The sequence below is a fragment of the Melospiza melodia genome, chromosome 10 (assembly GCF_035770615.1).
Source record: "Melospiza melodia melodia isolate bMelMel2 chromosome 10, bMelMel2.pri, whole genome shotgun sequence".
NCBI classification, from domain to species: domain Eukaryota; kingdom Metazoa; phylum Chordata; class Aves; order Passeriformes; family Passerellidae; genus Melospiza; species Melospiza melodia.
In genome coordinates this window covers 15,687,380-15,707,941 of record NC_086203.1, presented here as the reverse complement: position 1 = coordinate 15,707,941, position 20,562 = coordinate 15,687,380, and the positions used below count along the sequence as shown (strand labels likewise).

Here is a 20,562-nt window from a genome sequence, read left to right as displayed (position 1 = left end):
CAGTAAAGCTGGAGGGCAACATTGTACACGATTTACTTGTTAGCAGAACAAAGCCCCATTTATTCCCAGTAAGTACAGCCTCTCTGCAGTACCAACATAAAAGCCTGCCCATTTCAACAGCCCTTCCCTACATTACTCCTAAATTTTCTTTCCAGACTGAAATTCATAACTGCTCTATTTAACACCTTCTGGAAGCACAGCTTTATCTTGAAAGAGAAATGAAGGCTTTTGGATCCTGACAGTATTTCCACATTAGCACAGTTAACAGATGTCAGGAGCTGAGATTCATCACCCAGGTCTTCACTGAATAAATACAAACCCTCTTTACTCATTGCTAACCAGGCAGATCATCTCACACAGCCCATTTCATGCTACATCCCTCAGCACTTAGCCTAATAGGTGGCACAGAGGCACATTAAAAGGTTTGGCTCTACCTGTAAGCAAAAAGTAGTGGCTTGCAAAGCTAATGCACCTCATAACTGCTCTTATCCCCAAGGATTGGGAGGCTCTTATGCAGCCTGTTCTCCTTTGGCTTTAGCAACACTCAGCGCTGCTGAGGGGAAGAAAGGGAAGAGATAGGGGGGACAAGGCAAGGACAGCCACAAAAGAACTCCATATGGTTTTGATGTATAAGGTGAAGCTGAATTAAAAACAAGGCAGTCCATATTATAAGTAGCCTAAATAAATACTATTTCTATCCATCTCAAATTTCTCATTTCCTTCTCTTTCACATTGCACGCTCTAAGGGCTTTCCTGAACACACTAAAAAGTACAGTGAGTGTCCAAGAAAATCAAAAGGCCCTCTTGTTTGATCTCCTCTAGGAAATAAGCAGCTCCTTCTTGCTCTGACCCTTTCTCCTGAAGGTCTGCCCTACATTAAAGCACAGCCTCTTTCCAGGCAGGAGCAGAGACTCAAATGCTTCATCTGGACACAGAACTCTGCTTCTCTCCTTGCTTTGCACAGCATTAGCAAAACATGGCAATTTTTGAGGCTGTGCATTGAGGGAATGAATGAGGCACCTGCATGGTGGCCAAACCCACAATTTCAGGGAGAAAATTATCACGTTTGATTCTCACTCATTTAAACAGATAATGATGAATGCATTCAAAGTGCTCCAGATGAACAATTTCATTATACAAATCAAAAAGAAAAGCAGTTATGTGGGTTTTTTTCCTTTATGAAGCAAACAAAAGCTCTAAAATGGGATTTTAGCAATTATGCAGCAGAAGGAGTCACATTTATTAGCTGGTACTTTACAAGAAGGTAGGAAAAGTTATTACTATCTATTAAAATAGTTTTTCAGTGAAAATATCCTGGAGTATCTACAGGAGTAACAGTAGTCACATCCTAATGAAAATGAATCAAGGACTTCTCTCAATTTCTGATGCTTGAGATGAAACAATCAAGAAAAAAAGACACCCAAATTTTAATCAGCCTAAAGAAATCACAACTCCACCTTCTCTAGAATGTATGTTCCTGCAGTCTCCCTAAGGGTCTTCTTGATCATACAAAAATGCAACTTCAAGCAATCTCTAAGAGCAAATTAAACAGGATATCCTTTCAATACAATTAGCATGATGTACCAAGCACAATCAAAACTTACTTCCTGATTTTCAAGCCTTCTTCATTGTCAGGCAGGAAGAATTCAAAGGATTTGTATTTTTTCACCAAATCTCGACGATACTGACCAACATTAAATTCTGCCAAGAGAAACCAGCATTAGCAAGAGCCAACAACAGAAATATGAAAAGGTCATGACAACTTTGAAACCAAACTTCCTGCAAAGATAAAATAACTTGGCCTGTAAGAAGTCAATCTATCATACTTCTTTTTGTGTTTTGTGAGGTTTAAAATAGCCAAGACAGCAATAAATCTTGGAAATAGCTAAAGAACATTTGGGCTGTAATCACTCTGCTTCAGTGGCCACTCTGTAGTGCCTTTGTCTGCCAGTTTGCCTGGGCAACAAAAAGAAATTCTTTTCCTCTTTTTCAGAGTTACTCAAAGTCTATAAAGGACTAGTAATGATTATTGGTATTAATAGTAATTTATTATTATCATTAGCTTCTTCTTCTTCTATGTATATGTACAGTGAAACAGTATTCAGATAACACCTCCCAAAACTTACAATTCTTATTTCAGCACAAGGCAGAGCTCCAAATAGAACTAAACAATCTTGCTTTAAGTAAACAAAACTTAAAATTCCAGTAGTGAAAACATTTTTTCAGAACACTGCTCTAATATTTCTATTCCTTAAGGATTAGTATTTCACAAGCCCTGTTCCACTTACTGGGAAAAAAAAAAAGACAAATTGCCAAAACAAAATAATTTAAAAATCATCCTAAGTATGAAACAATCTCACTGGGATCTCATCTCAGTGGTCAAAAACCACCTACTCCTTATCTGGGTAAAGGTGCAAAAGGTCCATGGCCAAACACAACATCAGGTTGCAATATCAGGTATGGGATTAGGGCAAGACAGTTCTGCTTTGCTCCAGAGCAGAGTGACACTGAACCCTAATTCATTTCATTCAATGGCTCTGAAAGCAGGCCTCTGAAATACAGTTAATGTTTAAGTTGTTTCAGACCTACAGGTTTTTTCTGTTGAACTGCAAAGCTCTTGGTTTTGTTTTTTTATTAGAATTCAACCACACTGAAGTATTCTGTTTGAGATGCTGCCAAGGTACAACTCTATTTGCCAGACTTTATTTCTGGAAAGAGGAAAAGAAACAGTAGATTCAATTACAAGGCTGTAGTTAAGAAAGAAGAAAGAATAGAAGAGCTCATGAACCAGCTGCTGTATATAGATTGCTGCTGGGATTGGAGGCAGAGGATAAAGATATAAAAATTATTTTTCTCCCCAAAAGTCAAGTTTTGTTTGAGCTCAGGAGTGTTGATGGAATGCATCATGACATGGATTACAGAACAATCCAGGTGATTCTGTGACGGTGATTTTAATAAGCACTGGCCACAGTGGCTACATGAAAAGGTGGGTTCTTGTAAAAAATAATGAATTTCATGAGAAGGAATAGTTACTGCCAGAGGCCATGCAGAGCAGAGGAAAAAGTGCTATCTAGTGGGACAATCTCCAGCCTTTATTCTTAGCAGTCATGCCTATGGAAAATTTTCTCAAAGCTCACTGGTATCACAACCACAACTATTCAAAAAAGCTTCCAAGGCTCAGTATCTCAAAACCACATTGCAACACAATTCTATTCAGACATCTAACTGACCTCATTTCCTTCAAAAAGCACAGACAAAAGTCCCCTGTACTTTTAACCATTTCCCATTCTATACAACAGAGGATTTGGAAGGAAGAAAGCACAGAAATGATGACTGAAATGATTTAACCATCACCAAAAGCCTGGGGTATTTACCTCCACCTTCTGTTCTTGAACTCTCCAGCTTGCTTAACGTTACATGAAAAGATGGCATTTATCTTTTCTCTGGTTTACATAACCTCATCATTTGAGCCATCTGTCTCAGAGAACAAGAACTCCTGCTAAATTAAGCACACACTAATTTTAAGACATTAAGAGCCAAAGGGTAGCAGATGTTAGGGCTACTTGATACTGATCCTGTATCAGTTCAGTCCCACCAAGTGGAAGAATTAGGGAAAATGTCATCTATCCCCTCAGCCAGGCAGTGAGGTGTTTCACAGTGACTTCAGTAAGATTGCATCACTGAAGACACAAACACTGAAGAAAGGCTCTGTGGTTTGCTGAGAGCATCTCAGCCGCCCTTTCTAACAAAGACAAACAATACTCAGCAACCAAGGACAGAACCTCACATGGCAACTTTGGGTTGCATGTTTTTGTAAAATCAGGCAGCAATGCTCTACCTGTTTTTCATCAAGCACAAGTGAGTGTGTTTTCTGATGTGCTGCTCACAGCAGCCCACAGAACTTTTCCTACAGTTGGGCCAAACACCACCTACAGCACAATTAGTATTTGGGATGCATTCAACCAAGCATGAACCAGATGTGGATAATATCTTTCTGCTGTCCAGTACTGGACTTCTGCTAGTCAAAGATCACACAGTGAAGTGCTCAAACTCAATGACATTTATACGTAACACATGTCAGAAATTTAAGTTACATGTGTATCTAACATACAAGTATTTTGTCAGTTGGATATAGGCTAAACAGCTTGGATTGTTATTCCATTTCAGCCTAATGGATAAAACTGAACTCTGAACTAGCTGATATTGGTCATCATAAGGGTTAAACCGTGTGAAAACAGTCAAAATAAAGTGATTATTTAAGTCCTGTAAATTCTCATACTTAATACATCCCCCATAATGTCTCTTCTAAATAAAGCACATTAGACAAGTTCCTAAAAACTTAAGAAAACACCCACACAAAAAGCTTTACCCTAGAATCAAAAGGCAGTTTAAATATAGGCTAGAATTTTTCATCTTGACTTCTTAGAGTGACTAGGAAATACATCTCTGCACAGCCAGCCAAAACTGCACACTTTAGTGTGACCTCATATGTGTAATGTCATTTAAATTATTAACTAGGCATGAAGCTACTATTACTGCAATGGACACAGAATCCCAGCACACCAAATGTGTCTTGCTCTTCTGCACAGAGACAGGAGAAGGAAGGGGAGGTGGCTGCTCAGAACTCGAATGCACTTAGGTCCTGTTTATGGGCCCACAAGACACCACAGGAGCCCAGAGAGCTCCTTGGCACAGCCAATCTGAGCCATTTCCTGCCCAAAACACACACAGAAATCTTTAAGGAGGTGATCACAAGTGGCTCCCTCAGCCTTTGGGCTCTTGGTATTTAGACAAAGAATTGCAAGTCATTACACAAACATAAAGAAGTAAAGAACTGCAAGCAGCACAAAGTTCACAGAGTAAAAAAGATGGAGAATCGAGAAGTTTAACAAAGTGAAGTGCTTAAACTCAATGACATTTACACATAACATATGTCATAAATTTCAGTTACATGTGTATCTAACATACAAGCATTTTGTCACCTTGGATATAGGCTAAACTGCTTGAGTTGTTATTCCATTTCAACCTAATGGATAAAACTTAACTCTGAACTAGCTGATGCTGGTCGTCAGAAAGGTGAAACCACATGAAAACAGTCAAAATCAGGTGATAACAAGTGTCTGTCTCAGTCTCTGGGCTCTTAGTACTTAGAGGAAGAACTGCAAGTCATTCCACAAACATGAAGAAGTAAAGAACTGCAAGTAGCACAAAGTTCACTGAGTAAAAAATGATGGAGAAGTCGGGAAGTTTAACCCAGAAGTGGCGATTGCTCAACTGCTTGTAAACAACATTCCTTTTCACCTAAATGAAGAAAGGAGAAGGGAAACAAGGAAAAAATAAATAAACAAAAAAGGGCAGTGTTTCATGATAAGGGAAAAAGTTTGATTTAGGCACCTGACAGAACAAGAAGATAAAGGAACAGTCAAAATAATTTGATTAATTAGCACATAAACAGCAACGTGCCTGTGCATGTTATTGCTTAAAAATACATTAACAAAGCAGAAGGATTTTTAAATAGTCAAACTTGGCAACAAAATTACTGGCAATCAGGTTTATAAAGCCCCTAAGGTTGTGCCCTGTCCTTCTGCTGTAAACAACAGTAAACCCATCACCTTTTGTGGGCACTCCAATCCAGTTTAGGTAGCGTGTCAGCTTCTTGGAGATGTAGGTTTTTCCTCTTGCTGGGAGACCCACCATGACAATCAGAGTAGGGCAATTGGTCATACATACTGCAAAGGAAACACAGGACAGCAGGATTTACCAACAGCATTCCCACAAAGCAAAGGCTGCTGCTGCTGCAGGGAAAACCCCTCTCTGTGAGCCCAAGGAGGTGCCCCCAAGCAGCTCATGCACTGTGGCACCATCTGGGGCTCCACAGCAGGACAGGGACTCTGATCTCCCTTCTTATGAATTTTGGAAGGGTGAGTCAGTGGTAGTGCAATGATGGACATGTGAGGTGCAAACAGGCAGGAAAGAAGAAACCTGTGTGTTGGCACACAGAAACAATACCAAAATAAAGACAACTGACATCTTATGCCCCTGTGTACCTCAGTTCAGTGCTTGCATTGAAAGGAAACAGCAAGGTGTACAGTTTTAAAATAATTTTTGTATTTTTAAAACAAGATCTAAACATGGTTCAACCTTTTCTTGATTTTGAGCAAAACGAGCATGACAAACACATCTTTATACATTATAGTAAAACAAGCTACTCACTACTGATTATTTCTCCTTTAAGTATAATTAACACTAAAATCTCTCTTGAGCAGAACTCATTTTGACTGTTACTAAGACAAGTATTTTATGCAATCAAGTATAATAATCTAATATAGATATATGTACACACTCCTAATTAAAGTCATAGCATTTAATTAAAAAAACTCAGCAGTGTAGGAGGCTGAAGGAATTGTATTCGTAATCTGAAAATCTTGTGCATTTCCTTTCAAATCACAAGTTTTTGAACATTTTAACAGCACAAAACTAAGGATACCTTGCATTAATCTATCACAGCTACAAGGAACTGCCTAAAAAGAAAGAAGATATTAAAGTGATGCAGATACCACCAGCTCCCTCCACCCTCTATTTTTAAGGGAATTCATTTCTGCACAATCCACGTGTCTATTGATTTCCTCAGTGCCTTGAGGAGACATCAGTTCACATCAAAAGACCAAATCTCAGTGATTAGCTCTAAGGCATAACTGAATTGTTGTACAAAGGGCTGCGATTGCTCAAAATTCCCAAACTCCCATCCCACAAAATCACTTGCATAAACCTGGTGCAGAATGTTCACACGACTGAATCAAAAAAGAACAAGCAGATTAGCAAAGGCAGACGTACTGTTTTAAAATGCACAATGAAAGACACAAACCAAAAAACATTAAAAATACACAACATTTCATGAGGGAGAGGAGGTAAAATGATACCCAACCTCAAATCCATGAAACAGGCAACTACTCCCTGTAATGACAGCTACAGGGAACTAAACGCAAAGCAAAACAGATCCATCCAAACATGGCCAAGTCTCTGGAAGGACACTGATAAAAACCCTCAGAGAAAGTTCCTCTGAGCAGAAGCCTATAAACAAGAAGGGTAATCATTTCTTTTCCTCTTTGTCATAAGTTCAGGCTGTGAACCCCCTCTCCAAGAGGCTGAAGTCCCTAGGGAAACAACAAAGTCTATGGAGTGCCAAGAGCACAGTGCTTATTGAGTTAACAGCCCTGCTTCCGGCTTTACGGACAGTGCAATAAAATACTGAGGTGAGAGAAACCCCGGGGCCCCAAGAAATTTTAAGAGAAGACATTTTTCTTCAAAGCCTGTTCAAAGGGTCCTTCACCTGAAACACCTAGCTCAAGTTTTGAACAATTTTTCGGTACAAGCAGTGAAGTAAGAGCAGTAAAAGACAAACCAGGATCTGTACAGAAAGGCTCTGCAAGGAACTGTGCTGTAACAGGCTTTTCTACTCATTCCAAGCAGAATTTACCAACTTTTTGTTCTTAGAGCACCTCCTTTTTTTTTTTTTCTTTCCTTTTTCTGCTGCTGGGGTCAGCCATACAAATTTCACCTTCTCACAGAATATCTGTCCTCCAGTAATGCCATGATAAACCTGTATGAAGCAAAACTGAAGTCTGGGAAGCTTCCATGAAGAGTCCTGTAAACCACTTAAATTAAATGGCTGCTTCACAGATTATATCAACAGCTAAATTTCTAAATTAAGTCCTTCTTAAGGCCTGCATGGGTTCACGATATATTTTCTAACCAACCAGCAAACTAGATCAACCCAACTACAACATGCATGAGGGATATTCAGGGCCAGTCTGCTACCACCTCCATTTTTACAGATATATCCTCAAAGAAAGTACAAAACCAGCAAAGCTGCCTTTGTCAGAACCCCATGTATCCAGTTTAACAGGCACATCTCACCTGCTATTCCAATCACTCTGCTGAGTAACCACAGAGCAGAAACCAAGAGAAATATCCCAATAAACAAGAGGCAATCCTATTCTTTTTAGGTGCCAGGCTGACCAAGAGTGCTTTTATTCTATAAAGACAGATGTCTTTGTAAGGAGGAACAGCACTCATACCAATGATCCTAAATCTGCTTTTACAAAAAGCCACGGCCCTGTAAGCAACACTACAGAGGCCATGGTGCTACAGGAATGTGCCACCCCTCAGGGCTTGTCCTTAACAAGAGGGGGACAGTTCACAGTCTAAAATTCAGGGCACCAAAGAAATGTTTGGTGTTCTGGATTGGATGGCCACCCATGGCTGCAGCCTCACACCTGCACAGGTGGCACTCAGTGACAAACACACCTGTGCACTGGCAAGGAGAAGCAAAGGCACCTGGGCTGGCCAAAACAGCCCATTCACAGCTAAATGGCAGGACTAAAAATAAAAGCACACAAAGCAGCTATTTCACTTCTTCTGTACCTCTGTGCAGCATTCTCAACACACAAAGACTCAGCACAGGAGACTTTATTTCCTCCCTTATGATCCTATGTAATTAACAATGCTTAATTTTGCTCATTAGCTGAATAAAAAAGTTAAGACCAGAACAGAATGCCAAGTGCTGGTATGTATCAAATGGATGTATCAAATACTGCAAAGAAATTAATTATCTTAACTTTATCTAAACCACAGTTTCTCAACAGAACATTGCCAACACTCCCTGCAAGCAGGGGAAATAGTCATTCCCATGGAGGTATTTTCATTATCAGTGTCTCATGGTTTACATTTTCCCTTGAAGAAACGTAAGCAAGTTTGACACAAGGAAGTAAGCTAATAAAAATAGCCAAACATACCACAAATTACATATATCCCAGTGACACAGTGGTAAATCCCCCTTTTCACAGCACCTCACCATCATTCAATTTATATAACAACTTCAGTGTGGGTTACAGGTGTGTGAGTTAGAACCAAAGCAGATTCCTAAGGGCAGCTTTCTCTCCACTCCTCACCACTGGACTGTCAGGTTTATCTTCAGAAATATCTCTACACACAAAACAATCTCATTTTTCACTACTACTTTGCATATGTAACCCCTAAGGGTTTCTGACAGCCCCAACTTGTGGATGTGCCATCAACACTGATTTTGTTAGAGGAACACAGGCACTCAGAACAGTAAAACAAAACTTACAGCTTGTACACCATTTTCTTCAGTCAGTTTTTTCTTTAAAACAGATGCTTGTGATATATACATTTAGGAATGCATGTTTATAAACAGCATCACCAAAGAGAGGGAACACAGAAAAAAAACACACCCAAAATTCCAATCAGTGAGGGAAAATGGCAATGATGAAATGCTGCAACTGAAGCAAAGTCATTATCCCAGTTTAATATTTCTTAAACATTAGAACAACACAGCAAGTTGCAGCTCGAGAGTAAAATGATGACTGCCTACCCTTCCTAAAGTTTTAAGACTTAACAGTCAAGGAGAAAGAAATGACATGTTTATTTCTTGCCTCTATTGTGAAATAACACAAATGCAAAAGAAGGTTGTGAAACCAAACTGGGACATGGAACAATCTAGATGAGCCGTGCTGCAATTCATCAGCCCTCGTAACTTTTTGGATCTTGTGAAATCCGAGTCAGGAGGTGATATCTTCCAGGTTCCCTTACTACCAAACAAATTATCAGCTGTCCTTCCCTTTGGCCCAGAATTAGATTTTGTTTTTTCCTTATATGTGTTAAGGACACATGTTTTTTGTATCAAGCTGTTACTGTTAGAGATTTGAAGTTTACAAAGTGTTCTTGCAGTTCCTATGGCCTTCAATTCAAGGCCTGTTCTCCAAAAATCCTGCACTATTTCGAGGCTCATCCACAAGTTTTTCTGACTTTAAGCCAACACAACCATCCTTGCAAATAAGGTCAGCCCTACATGTTTTTCCCATCACTCACCCAAGTTAACCATTGTTAATCCATCATATCTTTTTGATCAACAATGACAACCAGTCTCCCTTCTTTGCATCCCATGGGGACGAGTTCCCCACCCTGCTGTTCTTCCTGAAAAGCATCTGCTCCTAGACCTGAAGAAGTCCATCACCTTCAAATTTGTGTCTCCTCTTTTTGTCCAAACCACCAGTTGTTACCATCACCTTGGTCCAAGGGATCCAGAATTCACATCTGTCCCCTGGCCAGCCCTGTGCCACCAGCTGTTCTGAGCTGCTCTGTCATTCCCTTCCTCAGGGCTCAGGGTCACCTTTTGCTTCTACAGCTTTGATGCCAACAGCAATGATCCCACCTCACATCCTGCTCCTCAGGCACCATCCTCACCTCATTCCCTCTCCTATTTTCAGTTCCTAGCACGAGGAGCATAAATACACACAAGCAGCATGTGCTCAAAGGGTACAGTTCTTTAGAGCAGAGATAATAATTTGATACTTTTTTGGGAGGGGACGTACATTTCTACTGCTGTATCAGCAAATGACATTTATTAGAATGACCAAATTTCAGCAGCTGTCGGGAAACAAAGCTTTTAACTGTAGCTGGGGAGGAATGTTTAACCACAGGAAGTTCACTATTTATCTCTCACTATAAACATCCTCTGCTGGCTCCCCAAACAACTTTCACTAGGGCCTACTCAGCTATTTGTTTTTCATGTCCACGTTTACAGCTTGATTCAGAGGTTACAGCAATCTGAACATCCAATGCCAAGAACAGCTTTCCTTCAACCTGTTCACAGACAAAACTCTTCACAGGTGACCACAGAAGGCGAGCCACAGTTATTCATATGCACAAGACGCAGTTGCAGTGCCCTCAGGTGTGACTCTGGAAGTCACCAGAACAGCCACCTCGTGTCCCCAGCTGTAAAACTGCCTGCTCTGTAGGCTGCACACGGACACAGCTCCTCCCCAAAGACCTTGTACTGCACGGACTGAAAGAACTGGCTCTTCAAAGCCCTGTGACAGCTGAACCCTGGCACAGCTCAACACATTGCTTCTTCCCAAGACAACAGCAGTTGCTACAACTTCTAGAAAATCATGCTAAAACCAGCTAACACTGGTGAGTCCTCTTGTAGACAAACTTGCTGAGGCCTCAGCTGGAAGTGTGTACAGTTCTGCTCACCCACCTTCTAGAAGGATAAAGACTAAAGGTGGTGCAGATAAAGGTCAGCAGCACCAAGCAAAATTAAAAAAAAAAAAAACACCAACCAAAGGAGACTGAAAGAGGTCATCTTGTTTAGCCAAGAAACTCAACACAGAGTGACTAACTTCACTGCAAAGCTACACTTGAGGACAAGAAAACCACTTGCACCTTGAGCTGGTATTTTTGGAACAGCATCACCTGCCACAGTTACCTGAAGCAGCAAAGAACCAGATCTGGTCAGCCCAACAGAGCCCCAGTGACCCATCTGGGCAGTCCATGCTGCCAGCTGCAGCACCCACAGGTCACACTGCCTCACCAGAGCACAGGGCAACACAGGACACGTGGAAATCCCAGGGAAAAGGAGTCTGCAACCCCCCTGCATGGGAAAAATCATGAAGCGTTCTCAGTTTGCTGACACCAGATAGAAGGTTTAATCAAGGAAGAGTAACTTCTGTTCCTTTGCAGGCTGTTTGTAATTCTTATCTATCACAAATGACTGCAGACTTTTTATGGGTAGGGCTGCAAAAGGATTTTTTAAAAAAAAGGCCATCTCTTCTTCTAGCACAAGGTTTTTTTTCATTATGGCTGATTATTTGCTCCCTCTGAAGTCTAAGGCCCACATGACAGTAATAATTCAACTCAAGCTGCTAAATAGCTCTATCTAATAGAGCTATCTCCAAATGACTTTACTTCCAAATCTTTTGACTGCAGTGTGGATACAACACAAAGGCAAAATAAATCCCGCTGCAGTCTAGGTGCACTCTCATTTCAGTCCCTTGACAATTTATAAGGGGTCTTAAGCATTAAACTTACAGAGTCCTACAAAAAACCCCACTGGCATGCGAAATATTTTTAAATTTATAATCAAGTGAAGCTAAACAATTCTGCCAAGAAGACAATGTACATCATCAAATTACACATGACTCACATGCAATTTTGTTCTTGGGTTTAGGGGATTTTTGTAAAACAGTATCTGTGTCAGAGTTATAACAGATATTACTCTGTTTGGAAAAGAGATGCCACATTAAGGCTAAAATGAAGCACTTTTCTTAGCGTGTTTATAAAGCATTTATACACATTTTCTGACCCTCTTCCTACTTCAGCATTCATCTCAATCTGCCATGGCTCAGATGCTGCAGTAATTCAGCTCCCACAGAAACACGCTCCTGCCTGCTTGCCCAGCACACAACAAGAGAGTGAGGGGTGGTTTGGGGTTTTTTTGTGGGGGAGGGGGTTTGGCTTCCTCTTTTAGCAAGGGCTGGACCAAAGCAGGAGCAGAGAGCCAAGGCTGCAGCCCATGGACTCCTGCCACACCGGCAGAGCCTCACCTCTGTCAGCACAGCATCTCTGCATGACAAACACAAACAATTCCACACGACAAAGACCCTTTTGTCTGCAAAACTGCCGTGTACCGGACCTCTGTGACTTAAGTAAGGGGGGAAATGAGAGGAAGAGTAGGTCAAAAACAACCTGTGAGGCAAAGTTTGTTAATGAACTATGGTTTACAAACGCCGCAGCCAAAGTCTCAGGAGGCGGATGACTTGGCTGGCTGCACCTCAGAATATGGGAAGTCATTAACTCATGGAACAGATGGGCTGATACAGCACCGGCCTTAAAGGAAAAAAAAAATACAAAGGAACACAACAACCAAAACAAGAGCATTGTGACATCTTCAGGCCTCTCTCCAAGACGAATACACCGAACACAAACCCTCCCTGACACCAGCGCGTCTAACAAATAAAAAACCCAAACAAACCCGCAAAAACACCAACAAAAGCAACCAGCAAACACATTGAACCCAGCTGAGCTTCCCTGCCTTCCCGGGAGCACGGAAGCAGCCGCAGCAGCTCCGGGGCCCGCCGCCCCGCAGTGACCGACCCCATGCGCCGGGGCTGGGCTCCATCCCCCCGAGCCCCCTGAGGCCGGCCCGGCCCGCTCACCGCCGCGCTGCGCGCTGTGCCCCGCGGGCAGCCCGTTGTCGTAGGGCTCCCACGTCTTCTGCAGCGGGTTCTGCGTGAGCTCCCGAGCCCCCGGAGCCGCCGCCATCCTCGGCCGCTCCCGGCTCCCACCGCTGCGGCGGCGGCGGCGGGCGGGGCGGAGCGGGGCCGCCCCCGGGGCAGGGCCGGCCCGGAGGCCGCAGCCCCGCCGTGCCCCGGGCTCGGCAACGCCGCCCCGGGAGGGAAGGCCCCGGCCCCGGCCCCGGCCCCGGCGAGGGCCGTGCTGCTGCAGGTGACTCCGCTGCGTGCTGCTGAGGGAACACCGCGCTGCTTCTGAAAAGCCTTTTCCTTTTTTTTCTTTAAACCCCACCTAAAACCTAAATATAGAACGCCCAGTGTGTTTTAAGCCATGCATTGAGTGAGACATTTTTCCAATTAAGCTGTTTTGGCCTGAAGGCTAAATTAATAGCGATGCAGAAAAACATAAACCATAAGTTTCCTCCATTCCATTTGGCTGCCCCCAAGAAAAGCTGTGAACAAATGGCCCTGGGAAACTGCACTGGTTTGACTAAACACGACACCCAGCTGTCGCCTTTCCCCATCACCTTTATCAGCTTTACAGCCTGGGGAAACCCTCCTCATTGACTGGCCTGAGGAAAGCAAAAAAAAAAAAAAGCTCAATATTTTACATATATACACCTCTCTATGTTTTATTTACAGAAAATTTTATTGACATAAAACATTTTATTTACAGAAAATAAATGCAACACAGTGAAAATACGGTAGTGAAGTACAGTACACACTTTCATTATTAATCACTCCATTATTATGACACTGGCCTAAACACAAGTAAAGGCCAGTGCATACTTTCTTTTTTAATACTAACCAGGCTATGATCACCTGATGATTATTTTTAGTTTTTGTGTTCTATTACAAGTTAAAATGTACCTTTCTAAACAGCAACAAAAAAAATCAGCCCTCAGAGACATTTGGGAAGACACCTCTGGGAGAGTCAGTACTGTTTCTCCAGAACCATGTTTGCTTGACCTGCTTTTTCCCTCTGTTCCATTTCCTTCTCTCCAAGACCAATGACACTTTTCCTCTGTAGGTGCCCCACACTATATTTTTATCCAGGATTTTCTTCACAATTTTGTTTTGGGTCAATCGCTGGCGTGGGGAGGGGCAGAGGGGCTACAAGAGTTGCATTGCAAGGATCAGAAAACTGGGAGTAGAGAGAGGGAGGTTTTGAATGCTAAAAATCTTCCTGGTTTCTTCTGCCAGCTGTGTGTTTACTTCCAGCAGTTGCCCAAGAGGTGTGAGCAGGAACAGCTCAATCTGTGTCCCAGGTTTATCCCAGAATTCTGTCTCCTGTGCACACAGGGAATGTTGCAACACACAGGACAGGGACCCCAGGCTAGAGTCCAACAGGAGGACATCCCCACCTCATCCTCCTGTGATCACAGCAAGGCCAACACCAAGATCCTGCAGCTTCCCTAACAATGCCTCCAGTAAAGCCAGGAGAGCCCACAACAGGTGTAATATTAACAGGAACAAGAGATGAATAGGAACGCATTTATAAACCCCACCTCTCAGGTTTGTTTTACGTACATTAATTAGAAAACCTACTAAATCCTTCCAGCCTCTAGAAATAAAGTTTGTACTTCCTTTCTGCACATCCACACCCTGCACAAGAACTGGAAGCCCAGTCGCACACCTGATGTTGCTCATACAACAATAGCATTTTTCAGAAGCCTGTGGGGTGAATGACCACATTTGTATGTCTCATCCTCAAAGCACCAGGCACGGGGCCAGTAAATTAATTCCCTTCTGCTCAGGCAGATTCAAACTAGTGGCACCTGCACAAAACTTCAGTTAAGGGTTTGCCCAGGTGTCTGTAATAACATCAGAGGTACTCAGAGACATCTGCTAGCCTTTGTTTTTGTGAGGCACAGTGTTCAGCTTGGTTGATAACAAGCTTATGTGATTATGTTGTACTCAAGGGTTAGTTGATCTGTGGTTTGTTTTTAAACCTCAGTGCAGTAATGACAGACAAAGCAAATACAGGTATCTTGTGCTACTCCTGAGGTCTCATTTCATAACACAGTTTACAAGGGCACTACATTCATTTCCTGGGAAAAGACAGAGCACGCGTTGCCCGTTAGATTCCCAATAAATGACAGAGATCACCTTCTGCACAATCTCATTGTCACCAATACAATGCAAAGGCTGGAGGAGCAGAGCTGATGCCTGCAGGTGAAGAGCTTTGTTTGCTACAGGGAAACCACAAACAAGCCTTTACACCTGGGAAGGCTTTTACACAAAGCATCTGCTCTCAGGGCCATGGTGAGCAGAGAGCTCACCTGAGAAACCACCTCTCTCCAGAGGCAAAACAGCAAGGGGGAGGGCAGGCTTGGAAAATGAGCTGCAGCATGGAAATAACGTGCTTGAGCCAAGTGACAAAGTTACACTCGCTCTCTGGAAACAACTGACTGACACGACAGGAAATGGTAATTATTTAGAGACAGGGAGAAATATAAGAGACTGAACCAAGGTTTCAGCTTGATCCTACGGGAACCCAACCTGTATCTGTGAACACGCTGTACCATATGGCAGCCACATAATCCAAGTTTCACAATAGGTGCTAGTAACTTCCACCTACCTCATTTCCCTATTAATGATATCACTTTTTATTCTGACAGCCCACAAAACATCCATAAACCACACAACATCTCTTCCTCCTGTCCTTCCACCATCTCTCTGGCAGCACACACTTGGGAGATGGAAAGATTTTCCAGCCTGTGAGGTGACCATGCCCTCAGCACCCCGAGCATTCACAGCTCCCCCCAAACCCACCCCAGCCCTTGTGCAGCGCAGGGCATCCGAGCGAGAGCTGAGAGGGACCTGCGGCACGACAAGGAGACATGGGCACAGCCAGCGGTCAGCAAGGGGGTTCTGGAGCGCTCCGGCAGCTCTCCCGCACCGCCCGGGACGTCCGGGGGGCACCGCGGACATCCCGGGCACATCCCAGGGGCACATCTCGGCGGCACCGGCACAACCTGGGGATATCCCGGGGGCACCGGCGACATCCTGGGCACACCCCGGGCACATCCCGGGCACATCTCGGGGACACCGGACCCACCTCAGGCTCCCGCGGGTGCTGTCACCGCCCGCGCCGCAAGGCGGCGCTCTGGCCCCTCCGCAGGCACTGCGCGGGCGCCCCCTGGTGGCTGCGGTGGGCAAAGGCACCGCGCCCGACAGAGCGGGGACGGACGGACCGACGGACGGACACACGGCCGCGGGGACCGAGCGACGGACGGACACACGGCCGCGGGGACCGACACACGGACGGACACACGGCCGCGGGGACCGACACACGGACGGACACACGGCCGCGGGGACCGCCGACACACGGACGGACACACGGCCGCGGGGACCGCCGACACACGGACGGACACACGGCCGCGGGGACCGCCGACACACGGACGGACACAGCGCTGGCCATCGCCGTGCTGAGCTGCGCCAAGCCCCCGGGCCGCCCGTGCCCAGGTACTTCTCCTGGGAACAGGAATTCCCTTCCACCCGCCAGAAAGGCAATGTCGCAGCCCAGTGACACCGGGGTGGCCGTGCCAGGGACAGCAACGCTCCGCAGAACCAAAATCTAGCAGGACTTTGTTTTTCAGCGTACGTGGTAGAGTCAGAGGTTACAGAAAGCTACAGGGAAGGAAAGCACATCTACCGGCCTGTGAAACCCAAGTGAAAAATAAAACCATTGGGAAGAGTGAGCCCACACTCAGAACTAAATACCCACATTTCTTTCTAGACATTAAACACACAAAAAAATTATATTTCATCATTAATCTGTTACTTCAGTTTCTCTAAGATGATTCTCCTTCCCGTAAATCATGGGATATACTCTGCAGTCCCACATTCTCAGCTACTTACTTGACAAAACCCACAGTCCCTCTACACACACAACTCCACAAACCCATGCCAGGATAAACCTAAATCCAAACCCTCTCCTTTGCAAGTGGCAGGTTACTGCTCCGGCTCACAGTGACAAACAGGAACCAGTTTAAATTATCCCACCTTAAAACTGGCATCTGCATTTTCTACATCTGGCAATAGTGAGAGGGGAACAGATCAGAGTTTAAGTTCTTATCCCCATTTAAGAGGGAGCAAAGACAGGGCTGTGAGGCTCCCCACTTACAAGTACTCAAAAAAAAACACCCCTAGCACAGCACCAGTTTTGTTTCAGCACAAACTGAGGAGGAACACAGACATTGTAATAATCATTACATGTGGCTGTTATTCAAGAAACACAGACACACACCTGCACTGCCTTCAGCCACACACAAATCTCGCACATCCAGCTCTGACACCCATCCAAAGCTCCCCAGTTTCACATGGATTGGCTGGCTCTGACCAGCTAACAGGCAGCTGCTACACTGCATCACAGTGCTTGTATAAAGGAGACAGGATAATTCCTGTTCAACTTAGAATTTATTTTCTCTTTCAATTAAAATAAATAAATAAATAAACCCCCCAAAAAAAACAACCAAAAAAAAAACCACCAAAAAAAAAAAAAAAGAAACCAAGCAAAAAGATTTCAAATGTACCTTCAGCAGGCTGGTGGCCGTCCTTCATTGGCCAAAATCAGTGCAGCTGGAAGCATCACCCCAGGACAGCAGCTATCTAATTTATAGCAGGCTGTCACCACACTGCAAGCCAATGAGAGGAGTCAGTGACCACACACACAACTATGCTTCACCCTCTCTGTTCACAAGGAACAACAGTCCAGCATTTCAAAACTGGGGTGCAGGTGGAATGGGAGAGATCTCTCCCCACTCAGCTGATGGGAGGAACATTGCTGATGGGGTTTTTTGAACAAGTTATTTGTTGGGGTGCTCTTACATGGTGAAAAGCCTTGTAAATGCCCCCAGTTTCTGCCCTAATGACCAAACCTTCTGCAGAGCAGCTGGGACACTTGGCTTGATCTGTCACATCCCTGGGTACACAGGGACCTCAGCAGGGAACAGTCTGCTCTCTCCTGAGGTAATTCCCATATTCCTGAAGTGCAGATCAAGCCTGGCAGGTTTTCCCTCCCTGTGCACGTCCATAACAAGCTGTCTAGAACACAGTGCCCCTCTGCTCAGTGTGCTGTGGCCTCTGTAAGCCAGGCATAACCCAGCCCCACTGTTCTCTGGGAAACCCAGGGATTTGCAGGAGGAGGCTGCACCTCACAAAACACCTCTGCTGCTCCTGAGCTCTGGGTGATGGCACAGAGCATGCCCTGGGAACAGCCATCCTCCCCAGGAGATGCCCCAGCAGCTGAAAGCTCCTCAGAGAGCTCCTCAGAGAGCAGAGTCAGCTCTCTGCCATCCAAGCTGAGCAAGCACAGCGAGCAGTGCAGGCAGAGGGGCAGTGCTGGATGAGCAGTGACACACACTGACTCACAGCTCTTCAGCTCAGCCTCTCAGGACATTTTCTGACATCAGCTTCTGACACGAACACTTCCCATCTCACCAAGGCCACCTGTGGTTCCCTCCTCAGCCCCAAGTGCCATCCTCCTTTTTTGTTTCCCACAGTCTCATGTTCCAGGAGTCAACCCAGCCAAAATAACAAATAGCCCTCTAAGGCCCCAAAAATGCCAAGCATCCCACGTGGCAGGTTCAGCAGGTTCCCCAGACCATCTCCACAGGCCCTTCCATCTGGGACTTGATTCCAAACAAACTGAAATCACAAGGGCCAGGCCTTGTGATACACGGCCCTAGCACTTCCTTCTTTTCTTCTCAGCAACCAGTAAGTTTTATTAGTTGCACCAGCCACTCCATATCTTATTTCCTATCACTGCCTAAAGGGAAAATGCTCCAATTGTCTTGGAACAGGTTGCTACCCCAAAGACAAGCAAAAAGCCATTAAGAATTCAGAAGTAAAACAAGAATCTGCCCTCAGCAAGACACACCTTCAGAAATTATTTTCTAAGAGTTCATTTTACAACCAGACTTCATGACTACAGATCAATCTATCAAAGAGATTGGTAACAAATACCCAGATGTAATCATGCTTTAGATGAGAATAAGCTACTAATAAGGATAGGAAAAGTCTTCAGTGCTAACCAGGGAACAGATTTAAACAACACCCAAGATCCCACACAGATAAAGTATATAAATACAGATACTAAAGAGATTCCTTGAGCTGAAACAAAATGTTCCTTAGCATAGATAAGGAAAATAATTCATCCAAACAGAAAATGTTCATGTCATGCAAATCAGCAAGAAAACAAGCTCGTATCTCTTCCACAACCACCAACACATCTGATACAAGGGAAGATCTGACAGGGCCCTCAGAAGCCTCACACCACACTTACCTGGCTGGAGAGACAGATAATTCCCACAGCAATTTGCTTTTATGGCATTTTCCTCATTGTCTGCTGAAACATCAGCAGAGCCATTCATGGTACATGCAGAGCACTGAGGATGTGTGCTGGACTCCAGCACAGGTGCGCTCCCAAACCACGAGCACCCACACCAGGAAACAAGCACCAGGCACACAGAGGCTTTATCGCAAGAATTGTACCAATAAACCCTTGGATGGCTCCCTGCAGAACCCACTCCTTGCACTGCAGGCACATGAACTTTATCGGGGGAGAGAGAGCTGATCAGCAGAACATCATCTCAGCAACACGTGGGCTGCACGAGAGCCCAGAGCAAACACTGAGACTGACACACATTTTATATTGTAAAATAACGCACACCTTGCAACTCTGCTCTTTGTTAGCTTCACGTGAGCCATTCCTCCAGGCACGGTCACTCAGAGTATTCTCCTTATTTCTAAGTATATAAATAGGTTAGTCTAGATGTTAAATAAAATAACACACACCTAGTCTAGATGTAAAATAAAATAACACACACCTTGCAACACTCACTCTGCTCTCTGTTAGCTTCACCTGAACCATTCCTCCAGGCACAGTCACTCAGAGTATTCCCCTTATTTCTAAGTACAGAAATATGTTAGTCTAGATGTTTATCACATTTTAGAAGAAATAACTGATCTCTTTTAAAGGTGGGAGAAATTGAATGTCTGGAGATAAACCCTTTTGAGGAGATGCTGTTGTTTTCACACAAGGAAGTTTCCTGGGTTAAGCCTGGCATTAGGGGTAGATTTAAGGCTAGCCTGCATTAATTCTGTTTGTTAAATCTGAAGGACTAATCACTAAATCTTTACACCTTCAGTCCAAGCAGTCCTCTCCCACCTTTCCCTCTGAGAGAACACTGAAATGATTTCCCTGAAAAACAGACAGGATCCTCGAGTGGCGCTTCCAGGTATTGCTCAAAACTATTCCCATCATCACAAAGTTGAGCAACGTTTTAAATCTTCCTGTTATGATGCAACATAAAGGAAAGATGGTATCCATTATTCATGTTTTCTGAGTGTTAAAAAGCCCTTTGTAGATAAACCCTCTCGCTGTATACCAGGACTCCAAACCAATTACATGAGGGGGCCTGTGCTGGTAAGGAGTGCAGAAAGGGGACACCAGAACACAGAG

The 20,562-nt window shown here is 44.2% G+C and overlaps 1 protein-coding gene across 5 annotated transcripts in view; it reads right to left on the bottom strand.

Annotated features, from left to right (window-relative positions):
- LOC134422456 (6-phosphofructo-2-kinase/fructose-2,6-bisphosphatase 4) overlaps window positions 1–20,562 on the bottom strand; it is a 49,742-nt gene that overhangs the window by 20,005 nt on the left and 9,175 nt on the right. For 4 of the 5 annotated variants that reach the window (XM_063164529.1, XM_063164531.1, XM_063164530.1 and 1 more), the window contains exons 1-3: window positions 13,020–13,153; window positions 5,613–5,729; window positions 1,605–1,701 (exon numbers count right to left, since the gene is read on the bottom strand). In XM_063164529.1, the coding sequence (XP_063020599.1) occupies window positions 1,605–1,701; window positions 5,613–5,729; window positions 13,020–13,125 (320 nt within the window). In that variant the 5' untranslated portion in view covers window positions 13,126–13,153. Of the gene's footprint in view, window positions 1–1,604; window positions 1,702–5,612; window positions 5,730–13,019; window positions 13,154–20,562 lie in introns of those variants that run through there. The other variant, XM_063164533.1, reaches the window with a different exon arrangement.